This window comes from Balaenoptera ricei, chromosome 1 (genome assembly GCF_028023285.1).
Source record: "Balaenoptera ricei isolate mBalRic1 chromosome 1, mBalRic1.hap2, whole genome shotgun sequence".
Classification (NCBI taxonomy): Eukaryota; Metazoa; Chordata; class Mammalia; order Artiodactyla; family Balaenopteridae; genus Balaenoptera; species Balaenoptera ricei.
In genome coordinates, this window is record NC_082639.1 from 166,680,543 (window position 1) to 166,704,415 (window position 23,873).

General features: G+C 43.8%; 1 protein-coding gene across 2 annotated transcripts in view; it reads left to right on the forward strand.

The window, feature by feature from the left end:
* The window catches only part of KIF26B (kinesin family member 26B), a 487,970-nt gene that overhangs the window by 203,440 nt on the left and 260,657 nt on the right, over positions 1 to 23,873 (forward strand). For both annotated transcript variants that reach the window (XM_059941090.1, XM_059941099.1), the window contains one exon: positions 19,107 to 19,273. In XM_059941090.1, coding sequence (XP_059797073.1) covers positions 19,107 to 19,273 — 167 coding nt within the window. The remainder of the gene's footprint in view (positions 1 to 19,106; positions 19,274 to 23,873) is intronic.

The window sequence follows — 23,873 nt, forward strand, 5'->3', positions numbered from 1 at the left end:
TTTTCCTGCTTTCACATTTCTTCCATTTTAGGGAAGCAGTTTTTATCTGACTGCAAAGGAGAACTTTCTAAAAATCAGAGTTATCAAATCGTGGATATGTATGTATGTATCGAATACATCTATTGCCTTGCAAAAAGTAGGGAGCTTCCCGTCTCATCTCTGGAGGATCCTGAAAAGAGGCTGAATGACCCAGTAGCCTGAAAGGTACCCCTGCATCAGGGGAGAGGGTGGATTTGTTGACCTTTAAGGTTTGGCCCTGCTCTGCTTCCATGATTCTCTCTGACTTGGAGGTTTTGATGCTAAGATTGAAGGATCAGTTTGTTTCAAAATAAGTAGGTTTTCAGGGGGTGGGGAGAGGGAAGGCAGTAAAAATGCCTTCGCAAGCCAGTTCTTTTACTTGGTGGCCCTGGGGATTCCCACAGGTACCTTAACCCTTGATAATCCGGGCTGCCGGTGGCGGCAGCGTTGGCAGCCAGGGTCCCAAGGAGCCTGTGGTTATCTCCTTACGGAGAGTCTTATCAGGTTTCAGAGCCACTGTGAGCATTGCTTTAACCATTGACAGAATCATCCTGTATCTCCCCTCACCCAACCCCGGAAATGAGAGTGTGAGAAGGACATCTGGGCCGATAGGAGACCCAACGCCCAAAGCCCACATTCTTTCTATGGAGAAGACGGGAGGAGGGCCTCAGGCACGTAGCTGGAGCCAGGGGTGGGTTGTGGAGAGGCGAGCCCTTTACCAGGTGGGAGTCGGGTCATCGCTTTGTGTCTTCTACAGTCAAATCCAGAGGCTTGCTGTAGGAATTAGGTAGCGAGGACAAGGAACTGTGCAGTGTAAACTCCTAAAGGAAATTTGGCTCGGAAGAATTTTTTCCCCACCATGTATATTCACTCTTAAAAGAATTAGAATATTTTTGGAAATAATTTTTAACTTACAGAAAGTTTGCAAAAGTAAGTACAAAGGATACCCATATTCCCTGTACTTAGGTAACTATTGTTCACTTTTTTCTGAACCATTTCAGAGTAAGATGCCTACACCATGGGCCTTTATGCCTAAATACTTCATTGTGTATTTCCCAGGAAATAGGATATTCTTTTGTGTAGCCAGAGTGCAGTTATCAACTTCGGTAAAATTAACTTTGATGAATAACTTTAATCTACCATCCATATTCCAGTATTTTCCAGTTGACCCAATAATGTCCTTTATAGCGCTGTCTTACCTCCAGTACAGCGTTTAGTGTAGATTAGTTTGCATCTAATTGTTATGTCTCTTTTTGAAGATCTTTTAACAGTGACATTATTACAGTTAATTGATTGTCTTAGTGCCTTATTCTAAATCTTTAGATGAAAACACTTCTAATCTTAGGGTATATTTCACTTACCACCATCCTTCCGTTCACTTGAAAACCAAGGCAGGATTCTCTGGAGTCAAAACCCACTCCCATTCTAGAGAAAACGTGAGGTCGAAGGGAGAGGGGGTGAGGAAATTTGAGTGTGCATTTTATATGTGGTTGACTTTTCTTTATTTGATTTAAAACACACAAAAACAGATCAGGGACTTTGAGAGCATCCTCTAATTCCCCTGTTGTCAATCTGACTTATTGCCAAGAAGGTCTTTCCTTCATCTTGGAGGAGAAAATAAAAACATCATTTCAAGAATCTTTGTTTGATCTTGAGACAACACACTCTTATGAATCTAGAAACAAAAAAAAATACCTTTACGTTTACTCAGAGCCCTTATTTCAGCACGTGCACGCATTTTATGAGGCAACAGCAGCAACACATGGGATAATTAAGCATTTCTATGCATGCAGTGCTTTGGTTAGCTCAGCAAAGGGTATCGTCAGCAATTCTGGTCTCTGCCCTCCAGAACAACTTGCTTAACATGCATCAGTATGCATTATTAAATATAATAACACATCAAGTAAAAATATGACTAACGCTTGCAAGACATAACACAGACTTAGAATTATTGGGGTGATTTTTTTTTAAGATGACAACATTTAACCACAGAGAAACAGTAATTTGCCAAAACTTACTTTAAAAAAATCAGAGATACAGTACCGACTTTTTGGTTTAAACCCTCACTTTAAAAACACCCTATATGGGGACTTCCCTGGTGGTCCAGTGGTTGAGACTTCGCCTTCCAATGTAGGGGGTGTGGGTTCGATCCCTGGCCGGGGAGCTAGGATCCCACATGCCTCGGGGCCAAAACACCAAAACATAAAACAGAGGCAGTGTTGTAAGAAGTTCAATAAAGACTTTAAAAGTGGTCCACTTAAAAAAAAAAAAATCTTAAAAAAAACGCCCTATACAAATGTCTTTTTTAGTATCTACTCTAAGAAACAGAGGGATGATGAAAGAGTAATAGAAGATAGCATTTTTTTTAAAGGTTACAGAAACTTAGTACATAGCTTCTTTGACGGAAAAAAGTTAAGTGGAAAAAAATTTAGCTTCTCATTTTCCCAAGGTGCAATTTTATACAGAAGAGACTTCACAGTGGTCTGTATTTAAGAGGCTGCAGGGGCTCTGAAGGCTGGTAAAGGATCTGATTGGTAACACTTTCTAACTTACCTCTGATAACTGTTGACATAGACTCTTTTTGGCTGCCCGAAGTATTTTGCCTTTTCACCTGGCTTGCTTTACCTTTGCTTATTTTACTATCAGTTATAGACAGGAAAAAATTGGACTTTTACAATAACATGTAATTTTAATGTTTTCTGAGTTTATAATATGTTAGATTCACAGTTATAATCCGGGGGAGGTGTGCCCACAGGGTACAAAAGCAATCATATAAATCATGAATTCTTTGAGATTATCTTTGCCAGGCTGGTCAACAATTCTCTAGACCTTTGCTGTCCAGCAGGGTAGCTGTCAGTCATATGTGGCTATTGAGCATTTTGAGATGAGGCTAGTTTGAATTGAATTGTACTGTAAGTAAAATACCCATTAGTTTTCCAAGACTTAGGACAAGAAAAAACAATGTAAAATATTCCATTAGTAAGATTTTTTTTTAGATTGATTACATGTTAAAATGACAATATTTTGTATACATTGGGTTAAATAAAATATATTATTTAAATTAATTTCACCTGTTCCTTTTTACGCTTTTAATGTGGCTACTAGAAAATTTTGAATTACATATGCAGCTTGCTTTTGTGGCTCCCATTATGTTTCTATTAGACACTGTAGATATGGAAAGAAAGAAAATATAGAGCAAAAAAAAAAAAAAAACCCACACAAAACCCTACTCATTCAGTGTATTTTTAGAGTACATTACTGAAGGAAAAGCTGAAATATCTAATGATCCAATTTTTGGGGGGGGGGGGTTAGATTTGGATTTCATTAAACTTCTTTAATTAAATCTATTGTAAGTCTGCTCTAAGGTCCCAGTTGGGAAGAGAATTGAATCTTTTTGTTTGCTTAAAATTTTTTTCTAAGAAAATTCTGAACTCATTTCAAAAACGATTTATTTTTAAAAGCTTTGTAAAAAGCTTTCCATTTACTGAGATTGGAGGAATGATTAATACTGAGCTCTTAGGAGGCTAAAAAATTATGAAAATTATCCAGAAACTCCTGAAAGGACCTTTCTGGTCTCCTGGAGAGGCATCCAGGGGGACTTAAGGGCCCTTAGAAGCCACAGATAGTCATACACTTCTGTGTTCACACCTTCCTTTCAATAAACGAAAACATTGGGAAAGATAAAATATTTATTCCTAAGGGTCTATAACTGAATTTATGGATATAACTTGCTGGATATTATTGCCTGTGTAAACGCATGTAACTGTGCACGTAAAGCATGTTTTTATTAGTTCCTACATAAAATTTTTATGATAATGGCAAACAAAGGACTAATTTAGTTTAGCTGAGTCTGTTCTTATTACTCCAGCTTTGAATAGATAAGGAACAGTACAAATAACATCAGTCACCCAGGAAGAGGGTCGGGTCTCCCAGGGCTGGGTCTCCTGGTCAGGAAGGCAGAAGCAGGGCTGCCTGTGGGGAAGCCCTCAGAAGGCCTGGCTAGGAACCTGGTAAAGTGAGGCCAGTGGAGGCTGCCATTGGCTTTCAAGCCTGTTGTTGAGCAGTTATACTCCGAATTGGTAACTGTGGAGTATTCAAATTTAGTTTCTGAAAAGACCTGCATAACTGCTATTGAAAGAACTCCCACATACTGTATTTCAACTGGAGACTTACAGAGAAAAAAGTTCAAGTGGCTTATTGTGGGTCATCTCCCACTCTGGGATTTAAACAAAGCACAAACAGAACAAAGTTCCTTTAAACGGGGTGCCTTCATCTGAGTGCCTCCTGTCTGTGGTTTGGCAGGCTTGCTGGATAGAGAGGGAGCCCACGCCTCTTGTTCCCACTACTGCCTTTTTATGTTTGACCCTTGGATGTGACAAATGATCCCCATGCTGACCTGGATTGGAGGGAAGTTTTTCTAGAATTTGAAGATAAAGCATCTTTCATAAATACTGCCTTTTCCCTCCTGATGACTAGTTAAAAATTGAGTCTGCAATCTAGAGCAAACATAATTCCTGAATCAAAATTCACGAGACAGGATTTGACACATGTAAATATACTTAGGAGGCCAATAGCAAGAAAAAGTTTTAATTGAATGAGGCTGAAAAATGCGAGCTATGTGATTGTCATAGATATGTAACACTAAAGACTATCTAAGAAATCAGCTGAGAAAGTGGGTAAGCATGGTACACATTAGGTTTACTCTGAGCTATGGTCCGTCTGAGACATTAATGAAATTATAATTTGGTAGTTCGAAGGCTGCAAAAGTTTAGAGTCTATGTATTAGAAGTACCTACACATCAAAGACTCCTGCTTGGGAAAAGTTTTCCTCTAGACATCTGGTACTTCTCTCCCTCTGCGTAGATCTACACTGGAGCCATTCTAGACAGCTGGCTACTGTGATTGTTCTTAAAGGTCTCTATGGTAGGAAGGTGGGTCTGTAACCTCCTGCAACCCCACTTTCGGGATGTGTTCCTTTTAGGGCCAATCTAATTTGAGGTTATTTATTCTATGTATTTCCTCAGTGGACATGTTTACTGATTCTCAGATGTGTCTTTGTATATTTCAAAAGTTTCTTCTTAGCGTTCTTTCCCCCAGAGGAGTAGTTTTCATTCTTTCTCAAAGACACTGCTCGACAGAATTACTCTTCCAACAAGAGCGCTTCTGGGGTGTGTGTATGTGTGTACACACGTGTGTGCTTGTTTACTTTGGCCTCATCTTGGGCTCTGGGAAAAAAACAATCTACTAAATCTTAAGCTACTATAAAATGTCTACGTGTTGTTCTGCTCTTGCCAACTTTGTATGAACGTGCTGGTGGTAAGCCCTGTGGGAAGTCAAATAGCAGAGTTTTCAATACTTACTCCAAGAGGGTTGCTCAGAGTTGTAAGGGTATTCCAAAGGCAAGATTTATTTCCTGCCTTCCTGGAACTGACCTTCTGAAATGGGTATGTTGCCGTCCATGCTAATACGGGGTTACTGCAGCCTCTAGGTATTCTCAATTTGTGTTGAAAATCGCAGTTTTGGGCCACCAGCTTCTTTCTACGATGGCCTTGCTGATTCCACACTCTGGATCTCAGAACCCGGCTCTGTTTGTATGGTTGCCCCAGACGTGGAAGCCCTGTAGACTTCAGCGTTACTTTGTGTTACGGGTAGAGTCAAGATTTGGGGAGTCGAGGAAAGATGACAGGCAGACTCAGCTGAGATGCTGATGTTTTGTTGCTTTCCCTCAAGAGGTCGTTAAGAGAATAATTCAATTTTGGGAGAATTGCAACCAGACTGATTTGTTAACACAGTTTAGAGTCTTTTAACTCAGGATTGGATGAATAGCTTTTCAAGTGTGTATGAAAGACAAGAATCCCAAAAGATCAGCTCTATTTTAAATGGCAGACTCCAGGGACTCAAGGTTTGTAACAGAAGGGCAGATATGGAAGAGATGAACTCCCGGGTCCAACTCTGTGTGAGAATAAAGCACGGCACTGGCTGTCATCCCTGAGGTGTCGGGGTCTGCCAATCTGGCTGGCTCTGGGTTGCTAGCTGGGGGAATCTAGTTAGATAGGCTCACAATAAGTTAGTTGGTATTGACTTTGCTGGGCCTGACCCATATTATAAAGTTCTAACAAGTGGAAAGTATAGCTGAGCTTTGGGAAAAGCCATAGCATGTACAATGGAAGAGAAAACCAACATCTTAAATGAACAGAGGAGAAATTTGAGCAGAACCACCAAGTGAAGAAATTAGGACACTGGATGGAATGTCGCAGCCGAAACAGAAAAAAAGTAGATATTTATTTAGTAAAGACACAAGAGATTGTACAACTTTGGCTTCAACTCACACAGAAAGTCTTTGTCTCTTGGCTAATGATGTTCAAAGAGAAGAGGTGCTGAGAAGATGACACGGGCTTGAAGAAATCAGACAACAGCAAAGTTAATATCAGAACTTCATTTTACAACTCATGAGGCACGGGATTTTTAAATATCCCTGAATTTGAGAATTCAGGGTTAAGGATGTAAGGGGTACCCAAACATTATTAAACTTGTAAGCATTCTCAATGTTATTTTTACTAGTGAAATACACAATGAAAGCATGCATATGTAAATAAATGTATCTTAGTAAGCATCCAAATCCCCTGGGTGAACTGATTTAGAAAACCATCAAATGCAGTTTGTCATAGGTCTGGTGACAGGATTAGGATCTGTCCTGATTGGGATTCATGATCCAGAGTTTCCCAGGAAGCAGCCCTGCTGAGGCATTCTCTGAAGTCTGGACATGTAGGAACACACAGAAGTGGAAATTACCAGCCATATAGTGTGAGTGATCCTAAACTCAGAAGGGACTAGACAGAGGAACAGTTCCACACGTCTTCACAGGATCATTTTTGGTCAGCCCACAAATGTTTGCCTACTCCTGTTCAGCTTTTCAACGAGAGACTCTGAAGCACCGGTTTAGAATCTTAAGCCGTTGTTATTTGAGGAGAAGGACAATTGAGAGTGTTTTTATTTGATATTCCTTCTGGCAGATCCCTGATTTTGGAGACTAGGTTGTAGAGAGGTTAACTGACTTCACAAAGGTCCCGCAGCCAGCTGTTTGGCTACAACCAAGCCCCTGGCTTATTGCTGAACTACAGAGCCTGGCTCTCTCTCTCTCTCTCTCTGTATGTATTTCAGGGATTTTCAATCATTTTAGAGTTCTGTTGTCCTATTGTTAGCTTTTTTTTTTTTTTTTTTTTTTTTTTTTTAAATTTTTATTATTTATTTATTATGTTTATTTCTGGCTGTGTTGGGTCTTCGTTTCTGTGTGAGGGCTTTCTCCAGTTGCGGCGAGTGGGGGCCACTCTTCATCGCGGTGCGCGGGCCTGTCACTATCGCGGCCTCTCTTGTTGCAGAGCAGAGGCTCCAGACGCTCAGGCTCAGTAGTTGTGGCTCACGGGCCCAGTTGCTCCGCGGCATGTGGGATCTTCCCAGACCAGGGCTCGAACCCGTGTCCCCTGCATTGGCAGGCAGATTCTCAACCACTGCGCCACCAGGGAAGCCCCTATTGTTAGCTTTTTGATGTGTATTTAAATAAGTGCTGCGATTGACTGGCAGTGCCACAAACCAGATGTGTGATTTTGGACAACTCAGCTCACCAATCTGGACCACAGTGTCTTCATGTTTACACATGAAAGTTGACACAGACTCTATCTAAGGACTTTTCCAGCTCCATTGAAACATTTTTGTGAAAATTGCTTTTTGGCTGGTGTAGGATTTGGCATTTCTGCAACTGGTAAACAGAAGATGTGAGGTCAGTTCAAAGCTGGAACTGTGAAAATTTGTGCATCGCTTTGGAACAACCAGCTGACCCTTTGAGAGAATCAGCCCCTTGTTCACCATTGATGGTTTGGTACAGTACTGGGGAATGCTTTCTGTTTTGTTGTTGTCATTGACATATTTGTATGTTTTTGCATAATGGCCACACAAATGTTAAATTAGGGACATGCTTTAAGGTGAAAGAGGAATATTTCTAAACGTCCCTGCTTTATATTTGATGATGACTTTAGGAACCACAGAGCACATTCAGTGCATTATCTCATTTCACCCAAGACACAGATTCATGAGTTCCCCTCACTGGGGAAATTAGGGCTAAGAGAGGGGAAATAACTTGCTCCAAGTCCCTCATGTTGTCATCAACCAAGCCAGACCCAGAATTGGATCCTTTCATTCAGTGCAACGCTTACCAAGGGCCTGATGCGTGGCATACCCTTTCCTAGGCACTGGGATTACACTGGCAATTCCATTTGGTCCAGCCTGTCTCCAGTCTGGGCATCTCTCCTTTGTGGCTGTGGTGTGAGCAGGATGAATCCTATAATCTAGAGCCAGCCTCAACGCTGTCGGCTTCCTTGAAGGACTCCAAACAAGGACAAGCCCCTTCCCTGGTGCTGGGAGCCCTGCAGACCTGGCTCTCATGACTCCTGGGTCAGGGCTCCAGCAGCTGCCAACCTCACCCCTTCTTTGTGAGGACTCTCTGTCTACCATCCCAGCATCCTGAGGGCTGTGTGCGTTCCTGTGTGTGTGTGTGTGTGTGTGTACACATGCCTTTGTTTGTTAAGTTCCCAACATTGTCCCCTCAGTTTTGCCCAGAATGCAAGGTTGCTTTTGCATTTAGTGAAGTGGCTGTTCTGCAGACCTTGGTGGGTCACTTACAGCAAAGTATTGTCTCAGGTCCCTCTTGACTTTTTCTCACAAGAGCTCAAGGAAAATATGAGGAAGTAAGGTGCCTACAAGGAATGCACAGTTAAAATTCCAGGCCATTAGGCGCTGCTGGTTTTCTTGAAAGTTTTCCAAGCATTAGCCAAGACAGGTGAAGAACAGCGGCGTGCTCTAGGAAGGGACTGCTTCCTAAAGCTGCATGACCATGTACAGACGAACACAGCAGGTCAGGCATGGATGGAAAGACCATGATCTGTATTAGAATTAAATGCTACATCAGTTCTATAATCTAATGTTCAATTTCTTAATCTTATTGTGTTTTCTCTTGGAAGCATAACTAATAAACAATGCCATCTGTAAAAGTTACATGAGCAAGTATTGAGATATTCAGAAATTCTAAGCCTTTTTTTTTTCAGAAGTTAGAACTATGTTTTTTTTTTTAATTGGAAAAGGGTGAGAGAATGGCTCAATTTTGTGACATGGGTCTTTAAACTTCTTCCTTCACACGTTTCATCCTCAGGCACCTCAGGGTTCTGTGTGTAGCTGAAGGTCTTGTCTGATACCGGGAAGAGCTAAGACAGGCAGTGGGACTTCAGCCTCTAAGCTTGATTCTGTCTCTCCTGGAAACCATGTTCCTAGGATCGCTTGCCTAATATTCCAGAGAATTCCAGCTCCCTAGCTGTGGCCATCACATGCTCACACTCAAGCTGGCTGAAAGGCACTGGTCTCCTCTCCTTTTTAAAAATCTTTTTCTGTAATTTCTTTTTGTTTTTCTCTTTCTTCCCCTTTCTCCTGTTTCTCTCTTTTTTTCTTTGTCTCTGTCCCTTGGCCTCTTTGTTTCTTGTTTGCCTTTTCTTTCCCCCACTCCAGTCATTTATCTCACCAATATATTGAATGAAGTGTACCCTGAGATACCTTATATTTTTTGAATAAAGCTTTGTCTAACCTGTTCATAATTTTTAAAATCAGGTGAAAATAACCTTTATCCCTCAAAACCAAACAAAACTCAAGCAATGCTAATGCAACTAAATTAAGTTTATTTTTATTTGTATGTATTTGTTAATTAACGTATTAATTGATGTATTTATTAGATATATTCCATATCCAGACACTGTGCTATGGTGGTAATACTGAAGTGAGCAAGACCCAGTCCCTCTCCTCACAGGGCTTGCTATCTAGCTGGGCAGAGAGACCAGTGACAGGCAGTTACAAAACAAAACAAATGCTCTGATACAAGGGCAGCTGTGGGGACCATAAGGAGGGGTGGCCCTGATCATCCAGGGTGGGGGAGAGTGCTCAGGGCATTCCTGGGGCACTGGCTCTTGGAAGTTTTTGGGGTGGGGTGCAATGGTAACCTTCCCCCAGTAAAAGAGCAGCCCACGTGATTCAGTACATGAAAAAATCCTTTAGTTCTTCCAGGTTTTCGGAGCTGACCTTGGGGCCGGTTGATGAAGGTTGCTCTACTCAGTCTGAATTTGCTTAGTTGCAAATGGAAAGTGAGATCAGTTACATCAAGATTCAGACCATTTGATTTTGCTTTCATTTGATCCTAAAAATCACAAAACATTGGATAGAGCAAGCCTGTGTGCATATTGAAAAATTATTCAAATGATCCTTTTCTCTGCTCTTCATCAACTCTTTGGCTGTTAACACTTTTTCTGAATGGGGCAGCCACAGTTGAAGAGCTGTACATTCTCTGGGTGATGTGATCAGTGCAAGATAAACTCAAGGATGGAAAGAAAGGAAACCCGGCGGCAATACTTCCTCCAGGGTTTTTCCCATGTGGCAGACAGAGTTAAAGCTATTATTTGGTGACAGTTGTGCCTCGTTCATAGGGTTGCTGTCAGGATTAAATATGGCAGCATATATACAAAGTTCTTAGAACAGACCCTGACTCAAAAACAATAATGAGTATGATGATGCCCTATGAGGATGCCTGAAGTCACTTCTCAACGTTCTCTCAGGCTGAAACTAACTTCATCATGTCAGCTAGACACCTGGTATCATTGTATGTCTTTGAATGTGTCACCAAACCACCCCACAAAACATAATTGAGCACTAAGTATTAAAAGTATTGTCAGTCAACCTATTTACATGTATCTATATGTAGAAATACTACAAGCTTTATGGTAAGACTTTATCATTTGTTTTAAGATATTCTTTAAAAGAATATTTGAGCTCTGCCTTGAGCTGCACATCTCAGAACTAATATAGATCAGTGGAACAGGATAGAAAACCCAGAGATAAACCCACGCACCTATAGTCAATTAATCTATGACAAAGGAGGCAAAAAATATACAATGGAGCAAAGACAACCTCTTCAATAAGTGGTGCTGGGAAAACTAGACAGCTACATGTAAAAGAATGAAATTAGAACACTCCCTAACACCATACACAAAAATAAACTCAAAATGGATTAAAGAACTAAATGTAAGGCCAGACACTATAAAACTCTTAGAGGAAAACATAGGCACAACACTCTTTGACATAAATCGCAGCAAGATCTTTTTTGACCTACCTCCTAGAGCAATGAGAATAAAAACAAAAATAAACAGCGGGACCTAATTAAACTTAAAAGCTTTTGCACAGCAAAGGAAACCATAAACAAGATGAAAAGACAACCCTCAGAATGGGAGAAAATATTTGCAAACAAAGCAACTGACAAAAGATTAATCTCCAAAATATACAAATAGCTCATGCAGCTCAATATCAAAAAAACAAACAACCCAATCAAAAAATCGGTAGAAGACCTAAATAGACATTTCTCCAAAGAAGACATACAGATGGCCAACAAACACATGAAAAGATGCCCAACATCATTAATTATTAGAGAAATGCAAATCAAAACTACAGTGAGTAGTTCTGACCTCACACCAGTCAGAATGGCCATCATCAAAAAATCTACAAACAATAAATGCTGGAGAGGGTGTGGAGAAAAGGGAACCCTCCTGCATTGTTGGTGAGATTGTAAATTTATACAGCCACTGTGGAGAACAGTATGGAGGTTCCTTAAAAAACTAAAAATAGAACTACCATACGACCCAGCAATCCCACTACTGGGCATATACCCTGAGAAAACCATAATTCAAAAAGACACATGCACCCCAATGTTCATTGCAGCACTGTTTATCACAGCCAGGACATGGAAGCAACCTAAATTTCCATCGACAGACGAATGGATAAAGAAGATGTGCCACATATATACAATGGAATATTACTCAGCCATAAAAAGGAATGAAATTGGGTAATTTGTAGAGATGCGGATGGACCTAGAGACTGTCATACGGAGTGAAGTTAGTCAGAAAGAGAAAAACAAATATCGTATATTAACGCACGTATGTGGAATCTGAAAAAATTGGTATAGACGATCTTATTTACAAAGCAGAAATAGAGACATAGACGTAGAGAACAAATGTATGGATACCAAGGGGGAAAAGGGGTGGTGGGATGAATTGGAAGATTGGGATTGACATATATACACGATTGATACTATGTATAAAATAGATAACTAACGAGAACCTACAGTATAGCGCAGGGGACTCTACTCAATGCCCTGTGATGACCTAAATGGGAAGAAGGAAACCCAGAAAAGAGGGGATATATGTATATATGTAGAGCTGATTCACTTTGCTGTCCAGTAGAAACTAACACAATATTATAAAGCAACTATACCCCAATAAAAATTAAAAAAAAAAAAAGAAATCTAAGGGAAGAATCCAAAACAGAAATGCAGCTGGCCCTTTGCTGTACCCTGCACCTCAGTCTTTTCTAAAGCATTTGGGTGGCCCTGCCCCTTTACCTTCTAGCAACACAAAGAATGAAAGAAGACAGTCACGTGCACTGAGGGGCCAGATTTAAGCCCTGATAACGGGTATCATGAAACACTGCAGCCTCCTCTGTTTGCTGACTCATCATACAGGGCGGAACCCTGATGAAGGTGAGGCTGTAAATCCAGGGTGAGGAAAAAGGCAGCTCTCCTAGGCCCCGGTAGCACCAGTGTGTGGAATTCTCTGTGGCAAGAGGTCACTGAGTCAAATGCTGTGGATGGATAATTTTATGGCCGCTAATAAAATTTATAGCCAAAGCAAGTTAAGATAATAAGGGTAATCAAACATCTAGCCGTGGGACATAAGAATCCCATCATGGCCCCTTGGTGCTGGCTGGGGGGAGGGGGTAGCTGGACAACACAGGACGACTATATCTGTGTGACTCAAGGTAGCCGCGGGGGTCTCAAAGGTGATCCGTGCCCCACGTGAGTCACGAGGACTAGGCCAGGCCAGGGACCAGGTTCAAGTCAGGCGGCATTGCCTGTGCTCCGGGGACAGCATGCCAAGGGCTGGAGCGTTAACCGGAGCATTTAAATGCCTAAAAGTCACAGTAGCATGGGACAGGATCTGAACCAACCCAGTTCCAGAACACTAGATTACGGAAAACATGTTAACTGACTGTTCGGGTGTGACATGGCAGGAATGAGGGAAGATGAGGAGGGATGGCGTTTGACTTGGGCACGTGTACAGAAATCAAATGAGGTTTAATCCAAGAGCCCAGTTCCGGGGGAGGCTTTCTCCAGCCCCTCCCAGCCTTCCTGGTCTCCCCTCCTTCCCGTTGCTCCCTTGTCGAGGGCTCCGGCTCACCCCATCTCCTGCAGGCTTCGGGCATAGGCTGGTGGGGTCCTGTCCCTGAGACCACCCTGCAAACTCACTGTCAATCCCTGGAGGACTCGGCCCCCTCCTCTGACTCGGGGCCTCGACACCCAGAGTCCTCATGACGCCCTCTAAAATGACAAAGCAGGCGCAGGCCACCTGGGACAAGCTGAAGGGGATTAACTCTTTGGTGTTGTGGCGTTTCTCTTTTGTTCCTTTTTTTTTTTTATTTTTTTTATTGTGGTAAAATATACAGAACGTAAAATTTCCCCTTTGATGTTTCTGAACACAGAATCTTTTGTCCCTTAGGTGAGTTTCACAAGGAGGTCAAATCTCACCACCTCTGCTTTGTTCCAGGAGAGTGGCCTGTGCACCAGAACAATTTCCAACCCTTGAGCTACTTATTCAAGCAACTCTAGAAATATTTAGAGCACCTATTATGTGCCAGGTATTGCATTAGGAGCTCTGAACTTTCAGATACAACCAGATAATTGACTTTGACCCTGGAGTTGTTATCATGATTACGGGGCCGCATTTTAAAATAAGAGGAGCACCGTCCTTACAGCTCTGGTTTCTATCCAAGTGCTTTTCTCTTAGTCCTTTCAGTGAGCGGATCTTGGGCTGTCCCTTTAGTCAGCAGTCTCCTGGTGCTCTTTATTCTAAGTTTTGTTTTGTTTTTTTTTTAATTGTGGTAAAATGTACTATATAAAATTTACCATTTTAACCATTTTTAATTTACCATTAGTTCTGTAGCATTAAGTACATTCATGTGTTGTGCAACCATCACCACCATCCATCTCCAGAACTTTCCCATCTTCCCAAACTGAAACTATGTACCCGTTAAACAGTAACTCCCCGTGTCTTCCTCCCCAGGCCTCTGGCAACCGCCATTCTACCTTCTGTCTCTATGAATCTAAGTACCCCAGGTGCCTCATATAAATGGAATCATACAATATTTGACCTTCTGGTTTTTTGTTTTGTTTGTTTTGTTTTGTTTTTGTTAAAATACCTTTAGATGTGATTAGTGGAAAATCCATTTTATTGCTCTAGTTTTCAGTAGCTTTTCTTCAGGCAAAAAGAGCCAGCAGTAGTTAACTTGCTGCAATGTCTCCTGAGACTTCCAAGCACCTGTGTTGCGATGTGAGCTCTGCCCCTTTTACAAATCCTGCTCAGGAAAGGTGCTTACTACCACTGCGCACGGCTCCGGAGCCACCTTTGCAATGCATCACTTCAGTTCTGGGTAGGTCTGGTTTCCAGGTGGAGAACGGACAGGCAGGGTGAGATTAAAGTTGAAATGAGATCAAGTTTGCCCAGTCGCTCAGGGGCAGAAAGCACTGACACGAAAAGAGTGCAGTGGAACAACTTAGGGAGGGCTGAGGCCAGCACAGACACTGCAGGAGAGGAGATCATTCTGGCTTCGGAGACGTCCCAGTACTTCCCTCCTGAGCGGGGCATTCCTCTTGTTTCTCTGCCTGCCAGGATCAGATGAACATAGCTCATAAAATGAAGCATTTTGGTCCCCAGAAGGAGGGGTACAGAAGTAAGAGACATGCGCCCATGGCTGTTCCAAGAATCCTCTGTGCTGCTCCGTCCCTGGGTCACAAAGGGCAGCTGCTCCCCAGGGGGATCCTTCAGGGGAGGGGGGGAAGGGGGCCCCTGGCCAGATGCTGTTAGAGCCAGCCCCGGAAGTGACTCAAGTGGGGACTGACACATATTCCTGCAGTGCAAGCGAAGACTCATATACAGAAAAGGATGGAAAATTTTCTCTCCCCCCTACCCTCTGATAGGAGCAAAAACCAAATAAGTTACTGGGGGCCTATCTCAGCGCAGTGCGATTACTAGAGGAAGATGCTGTTCTGTGTACCGCCACCAGCTTTCTATTACCCTACGACTGAAATGCAGGGTCTGCAGGGTCAGCTGTAACTACTTATCTTTGGTTTGGGGATGCATTTGTTGATCTTGTCCTTTGCAGATTCGCTTACCTCGTTTATATTTTACATAGGCTTTTTGAAATTGTATTCTGCTGTCCTCATTCCCTAAGAGTGCAACCACTGACAGCATAGACAATGCCAAGGGTTGACCTGTGTCCAGTCTTTTTCAGGATAACTGTGAGTTGGTTTGTGCTAACACACATCAAACATATTTATTGAGCACCACTGTTTGCAAAACATATAAAAATATTAAGTAACAGTGTAAGTAGTAATAACAATAAAGGAGATATCCCAAAACAGTGAGATACAAGTTGCCTAACAGAAAATGCTTTATGTGATATTTTCTGGGATTTGGGGTCATAATGCCATTAAATATAAAGACTGAGTGGGATGCATTTGCTGTCCTTAGATGTCTCTGCACAGGAAATGGATACTGTTGGTGTTCCCTGCTGCCTCGGCAGAGTCCAAGGGAGGTGGCTTTCTGGGTCAATAATGCCATTTAAGATGAGCCCCCAAGCTGTCACACTCTGGAAGCTCTCAGAGTCCTTCCCTTCAGTGGGGAAGTTAAAGGTCAATGGTTTATAGATTGCGATTTGCCGTGTGAAAGCAACCTTGGTTGATAACAGCCAAACATCTTTTTTGTCTTGATTCTGTGGTCAAGATCATAACTGAATTTAAGATTCGAGATTTCTTTGTGAACAAGTATATGGCTCCTCATATGGAGGTATCAGTGCAAAAATGGAAATGTGGTTGAAAGACATGAATCTCGCCTAGGATGACAACGGAGTGAGCGGCTTTATCTGTGAGGTCTGTGAGAGGCAGCTCCCGTGCGCACTGAAGACCCCACGTGGAGAAGCACACGCGTGTGCAAACACACAGGCGCCCCCCGCTCCCTGTGCCTGGTCCCTTTACTGCCATCCCGTGTTTCCTGGACCACCACCCTCGGGATGTGATGTGGTGTTTTGAAAGTCACAGATACTTGTTGCTTTAGTGAAACCATCCGGTGTAACCGAGATGGAGAGCTAGCAGCAGGTTTTAATCAGAACTAAAGCAAACGAAATCCTGTGGTGAAAATCTAGTCCCCCCAAAGTTAGTGATTGGGACCCCCTGGCAAGTTTTCAGCTGCTGCTTCTAGACTATGACATACACACATAATCAAGATAACGAATCCTTTCCCCCAGAACTTTACCCTTTTCAGATGTGTTAGATGAAGAGATTGAGGCTTTTTGAATTTTCCCACGAAGAGTCTTGTAGCTTTCACGGTATCGTGAGAGAAAAAATTAAGTCAGGACAGTCTGAAAAGCAGAGGTAAACCATAGCCCTCTACAAAGAAGGCTCTTGATTGCAGATTGTGCAGTGAAGCTAAGGTTTCCGGGAATTCCTGCCGTTTGGGTGTTTTCTCTTACAGTGGATTGCGGGGAGGGGGCCGCTAGAGCCGCCTTGAGGGGGCAGTTAAAGCGGGAATGGGGGTTGGACTGGGGGGGGGGGAGGGCAGAGTGAAAATGTCACAGAATCCAACAAATCGGGATCTAGTCTTGGCCCCTGTTCACTAGCTGTTTTCCCCTGGGGAAGCAGCCCCAGGTTTCTGACCCTCGGTCTCTTAGAATCCAGCTTCTGCAGGACTGCCGTGAGGGCCCTGGGGGGAACCGACCACGACAGCACACCCCTTAGCCCCATCTCACCCACATCTTAGCACATCTCACGTGCTGCCCACCTGGCCTGGGAACCAAGGGTAGGGGCCGCTGCGTGACTGCAGAGGGGCTTGGGGTTCTCGGCGAGCTCATCCCCTCGCCCTTTGCAGAAGCCAAGTCTTCCGGGCAGATTCTTACAGGACAGAGCCCTCATTATAGCTAGCAGCAAAAAAGCAGGCCCTTCTTAGAGAGACTTGCTTTTGAAGTGTGGGGAGGCCGCCCGCTGGTAGGAAAGGCCACTGCCCTGAAATGAGATTCGGAACCAGGGGCAGAGTGAGTGCTGCTGAGTAGGTGGTCTGCTTCCAAGGCGGGGGGGGGGGGGGGGGGGGTCGGCTAGGGAACACAGGGTTGGGGTAGGTGTTAGTTTTGTCACAAGGATGATCAAGGAAGGGAAGCTCCTCAGATCCCTTAAGGGCTGTAGGGTCTGCCCCACATCGCTCCTGAGACCCCATTCTGGCGTGGAGAGCTGTGGGATGGAGGGAATTCACGGTGAGGTTTGTTTTGGGACACTGTCCAGGATGGCATCGTGTACCACCGGTGCTTCATAAATGCCATTTCGTGGTGACCACAGTGTGCGTGCCCACGGCCAGGTCCCCGGTTGTTTCAGCCGTCCCCTCCAGCGTGCCGCACTCCTCCGGGCGAGTGGTAGCCGGTTGAGGGGAGCCCACACCCCACAGGCTGCAGAGGAAGCCCAAAGAGAGGTGACACGGGCCCTCTGCCTGGGAGGCAGCCCCTGCCAGCGCAGGGAACGTCCTCCAGGCCATTGGCTGCTTTTGCTGCTTCCTCTCCCGCTTCTCTGATGTGGGTTCACTTTCCTTACAATGCATTGAATGAATAAGAATAAGAAAGTGTGTATTGGCAGAATTACAGCTGGATAATGCCAAGGCTTTCCAAGTCAGAGCATGAATTTAAGCAGAGCAAAGTTTCAAGTCCATGGGGCTCAAGAGCGATTGCTATTCTTCTAATAATGAAAAGTACAAATGTTTTATGTTCAAAGGTTAACAAACGGGACCCTTTCACTGGCCTTCTGGACTGTTCAGCACAGAGGGGAAACTGTTCCTGATCTTTGCCTTATTGCACTTGTATTTTCTAGGCAATTAGAAGCATTTTCCACTCAGCATTTAAGAGGTTTGAACTGGCTGGAGACCTTTTTTTTTTTTTTACCCCAAACTAAAGTTGCCTTTTTAAAAAAAAAAAAACTGACAGTTTTTCCTTTTTGCAAGTAGAGTGAAGTTTTAAAGTAACAGGCTTTCAAAATAGCACACTTAGACTTGCCTGCATAATTATTACATTTGTCATGGGATTAGCACTTTCCAAAAGTATATTTCTATACCAGTATCTTACTTTGCCCAGAAGTATGGTTCTTCACAGTATATTATGTGCATTTAGGCAAAATAGACCCAGCCCCATTCACTAGAATTTGCATTATAAAGGCAATTATTGCCAATAAAATGGAAGCCATTTATCTTAATGAACCAGTAGGAAAATTAAGTCTGTTGAAATGGTCTAAACCTTCCAAGAAAAAAAAAAAACAACCCATTGGTAATTCATGGTGGGCTATATCTATTTTTATGAGCTTCTCTAAGTCATCTCTTTGCTGACTGCCTACAGCAAACAACAACAATACGCAAATAGTGTTTTGCTTAATTTCTTATGTTCTTCATTAGCTGGTTCACTTCTCCCATAAAAAAATGATATCTTTGCCCCTCTTGTCTATTTGAGAGCATTTAGGGCCTTCCTAGTAAGAAACCAGCACTAGTTGGTCCAACTGGTCTGGTCTTGGGCTGCAAATAGTGTGGTTAATGGCTCCTGCTTTCCCCTCCAAATGGAGGGGAGACACAGAAGTCATTGAAACTTACAGTGTCAGGGGATAATTGTATTCCATTATAGTTAATACAAACGAGGAGGTATTCTAGCTAACATGCAGGAAAACGGCCTTAGAGGAGGCCATGTCGCGTGTCACTGAATGCACGTGGGGACGTGTCCCCTCCCAGCCTCACTGCCCCCTGCCCCGCGCGCGCTATGGCCCCGACCCCAAAACAGAGGTGCTACCCCGACCCCAAAACAGAGGTGCTACCGGTGGTAGTCAGGAAATGCCGTGAGCCACAGGTAATGAGCTCGATATCCGTATTCCTTGCCAGATCTCCCAGCTGATGACAGAGCCTGGCCGGGAGGGCCTGACAGAGGTGGCGCTGAATCGCTACAATGCAGACAAGCCTCCGGCCTGCAGCGTCCCCGCCTCGCAAGCCTCCTGCGTGGCCAGCGAGACCTCCGCGGGCACCTCGGTGGCCGCGTCCTTCTTCGCCAGGTAAGAGAGGTGTCCAGACCCTCGGTTCTTTCAGGTGAGCCCACCCGGTTAGCCTCTCACGTGGACCGGTTTAGCTGAAACACTGGGAAGAGTTTGGGGCTGTTCTTTGACTTCACTCTTTAAGACAGGCTTTCTCAACCTCAGCCCGTTGACATCTGGGGCCAGATAACTCTCTGTTTAGGGGGACTGTCCTGTGCGTATAGCATGTTTAGCAACATCCTTGGCCTCTACTCGCCAGATTCCTGTGGCACCTTCCCCGGTTGTGACAACCCAAAATGTCTCCAGATGTTGCCAAACGTCACCTGGGTTGAGAACCTCTGCTCTGAGAATACGTGGCTCTAAAGATGGTCTCCCCAGGAGGAGGACTTTTGTGGGTTCAGCCCCATGGCTGGTGTTTCCAGATATCTCTTCTCATTACAGAAAATGAACTGCTTAAAATTTAGCTATTAAATAGATGGCAATTTTCTTCCTTCTTGACAGACTAGCTGGATAGTTGTCAACTATCCAGCTAATTTCAGAAACTTAAAAAAAAAACCCTGAGAAGCAAAAAAGAAAGGTATTTCAACAATGTTTTCTGCCTAATTTTAGCAACACGGCAGAGACAGGGCAGGAGACATAGGACAGCTGGGCAGGAAGGCACTTCAGGGATTGTCTAATTTGATCTCCTTATTTTATGAAGAAGGAAACTGAGGACCAGGAAAGTTAAACTGTGAGGTAGTTTATAGCAAAGCCAGAAATAGAAACCAGATTCTTCTGGTTTTTCCTCTGTGACTCATTCTTTACTTGATACTTGGAACTTAACCTTAGAAAACTTTTTCTGTACCTAAGATTCGCGAGCTTCTGAGTAAGCAGTATGTAGACTAAATAGCGTCAGATGTGAAATCAGAAGACCCCTTGGGTTTGAGTTCCAGCCCTGCCTCAGTGTCCTCATCTATAAAATGAGGATAATACCTGTTCCTCAGGGTTGCTTTGAAGATTAACATAAGATGATTATAAATTAAAGTATGTGCTATACAAATGGTAATTCACTATGGACTTAACTAGTGTGTCAGTAAGAGGGAACGTTGTTTGGCTTTTCCTGTTATCCTTAGCAATGGTAACATCCAAAGCACAAATCTGAGGAAGGGGCTCTGATTAGGAAAGGAGCAAGTTAGAGGAGGAACAGAGGCTGACATCCTGGATTAAGACACAATAAAGGCAGCACACGGGGCTTGTTGGAAGACTGGCTTTGAGGTTCTGGTTGTACCTTGGTGCCATGTTTATTGTCCTATGAACAATTGGGCCACCTTGCATGTATGGGAAGTAACAGGAAATATGTGTGTAGTGGCCACCTGACAACAGAGGCCATCATGTTAGCTCTGTGTGTGCATGAATTTCTGTGTTGTCTGGGACCACTGAGCAAGCTTACTGGGAGGTCATGTCCATGCCACACAAGGAGAGAATAAACAGATGGAATAGGATATGACAGAATGCCACAAGCACAGAAGATCCCGGCACCTAGGTAGGCTATTAGAGCATGTCTACAGGAGGGTGACTAAAGTGGTGAGGAACTAGGAGGCCAAGTCCTGGCAGGCTTAGTCTGGAGAAGAGAGCCCTCAGCTGTCTCTTGGGCCATCATGTAAAAGAGGGATTTGGATGGTTGTATAAAAACCCAAGTATGTGGGCAAAGGCTGAATAAAACCTCATGATGAAAGAGACTGATCTCCCAGCTCAGAATGAAGGAGAACTTGCTCACAATTCAAACTGCCCCAGGAGACAGTGAGGTCCCCATCACTGAGGGAGATCAAGCTTGCATTGGGTGACTACCTGGCTTCATTGCCGGAGAGAACATTCAGTCCTCAGATGGTGGTTGATCTCCTGAAATTCTGAAATGTCCAGAGATTTTTACAGATTGACTGCCTCATAAAAAAAATCCAGGGCTTCCCTTGTGGCGCAGTGGTTAAGAATCCGCCTGCCAATGCAGGGGACACGGGTTTGAGCCCTGGTCCAGGAAGATCCCACATGCTGTGGAGCAACTAAGCCCATGTGCCACAACTACTGACCCTGCATACCTAGAGCCCATGCTCTGCAACAAGAGAAGCCACCACAATGAGAAGCCCATGCACTGCAATGAAGAGTAGCCCCCGCTCACAACAACTAGAGAAAGCTTGCATGCAGCAACGAAGACCCAACGCAGCCAAAAAAAAATAAAATAAAATAAAAAATTTAAAAACAAAAGAAAAACAGAAAAAGGAGTTGAAGCAGGAAGAAATAAGAGGTGCTATGGTCCCTGATGGACAGTGTTTAGGGAGAATAGTGTTCCCTGCTGGGGAGGAAACCAACAGTGTCATCCGAGTCAGGGAGATGGTGTCGAGATGGGATAGACCGGGAAGGCCTGAGTGCTGGACAAATGGTGTATGGAGGCCAGCTTTCACGTGGGTCAGAGGAGGATTTACAAACAAGCGAACAAACATCAGGGAAAAGAATGGCGAATGACTGGCAAAGACAGTCTTCCTGAGAGTTTTGCTTGTACACCAAGGGGTAGAATGGAAACACCAGGGTGGACCCACCTGAATGGGCCAATGATGTCGGTTGGGGGAGGCCCTGCAGATGATGTTAGCGATAAACAAAGAACACCTGAATTCAGAATTGCAAGGGCTTGTGGTATGAGCTTTCAAAGAGTTAGAAAGGATTCAGAGGGCTACCTAAATCCTTGTCATTGCTTTGTGGTGAATGCTGATAGCTGATAGCTGGAGCTTAGTGGGTTAAGACATTAAAAATACATAGTTTGTGTTTAGAGCGTTTACAGTGTAGAGTGAGGGGGGAAGTACCATGAGAAAAAGAATAATTCTTTTAAAAAAAAAAAATATATATATATATATGAGGACATGGGGAAGGGGAAGGGTAAGCTGGGACGAAGTGAGAGAGCCGCATGGACATATATACACTACCAAATGTAAAACAGATATCTAGTGGGAAGCAGCTGCATAGCACAGGGAGATCAGCTCGGTCCTTTGTGACAACCTAGGGGGTGGGATAGGGAGGGTGGGAGGGAGGGAGATGCAAGAGGGAAGAGATATGGAGATATATGTATATATATAGCTGATTCACTTTGTTATACAGCAGAAACTAACACACCATTGCAAAGCAATTATACTCCAAAAAAGATGTGAAAAAAAAAGTCAAAAAAATAAAGTTCTGAAAAATTTGAAAAAAAAACCCATATATATATATTTAAAGAATTCTATATGTATATTAGAGACTGAATATATATATATTCACCCCCCCCACACTCATTACGCGGTTTGCCCTGCTGCTCTCGTCCATAGTGGTCAGGCTGTCACGCCTCCCAGAGAGGATGGCAGCAGACTGACAGCCTCCCTGTCATGGACGGAGACTGAGAGCAGAAGGTCGGGTGACCTGCCCAAGGTCCGTACTGTCAAGAGAGAACCAGGGTTGTACCTCACCTCTGTGGGTCCCCAAAGGCCCACCTGAGAAGTCAAAACCAGCCCAGTTACGTTGTCAGACAGTAAACTGAGGTCACGTCGGAGGACCTTTCTGTTTCAGCTCAAGCAAAGCTGTGTGAGGTGACGGTAGGGGTGGCTTTTAAGAAGGGTGGAATCTGGATCTGTTGCTGGGGCCAACATTGGAAACACATTAGTGGTTATGGTTTTCGTGGAAGGACAGGAGAGTCGTTCCACACAGGGACTTGGGGGCAGGGTCAGGTCCTCAGATCTGTGTTCACCACTTTTCAACTCGTTCTGCTTGACTGTGCGATTGAAACACATCCGTGAGTCTGCAGGGCTCTGGACTTCACATAGCTCCAAGTGAGGACAGGCTGGCCAGCCCTCAAGAGCTGTGCTGGGCGTCATTTCATTGCAGATAGGAGCAGCGCCATTTGCCAAATTTGTGGCCAACATGGCTGACATCTACTGAACACTCAGTGTGTATCACTCACTGCACTAAGCTCTTCGTATGCAGAATCTCCCTGAATCCTCAGAGTAACCCTGGGACATAGATCCTGCCATTTCCCCTGTTGGATGGATAGAGAAAGAGGTGTCCTGAGTCAAGTCACCAGCCCAAGGCTGCACAGCTGGGAAGTGGCAGGGTGGGGAGTTCATCCTCAGTTCCTCTCACCTGTGAGCCTTGTTGCTGTTCTCTGTGCTAAGCAGGCTTTTCCCATCATAATCATGAACTAATCATCATCGCTGATAAAACCCATGAAGTAAGTGGGCCCTGCAATCAGTTTGAGAAGATAAGCAGAACAGCGACAAAACCCTGATTTGTCGAGGGCTGCAGGTGTCCACTTTTCTCTGTGATACAGGCCTTTCTTTCAAAGTGTTTACTTTTCAGAGCTATGGGTAGAGGGCTGGGTGGATCTTGTTGCATTTCAGATTCCACAGCTATAAAATAAAAATTCCAGTTCTGAATAAGCAATGACACTTTCGACCAGGGCTACCCCCAGTGTGGTTTGTGGACAGCACACACTTACTGGTCTGTGATAAGTGTGGAAATTCAAAGGAAGCATTTAGAAACTTCTGTAGCAAGTTGACAGAGTAAGTTTATGCCTATTGAATCTAAAAATCAAAAAGTAGGTCTTATAGTTTGAATGTAATTAGAA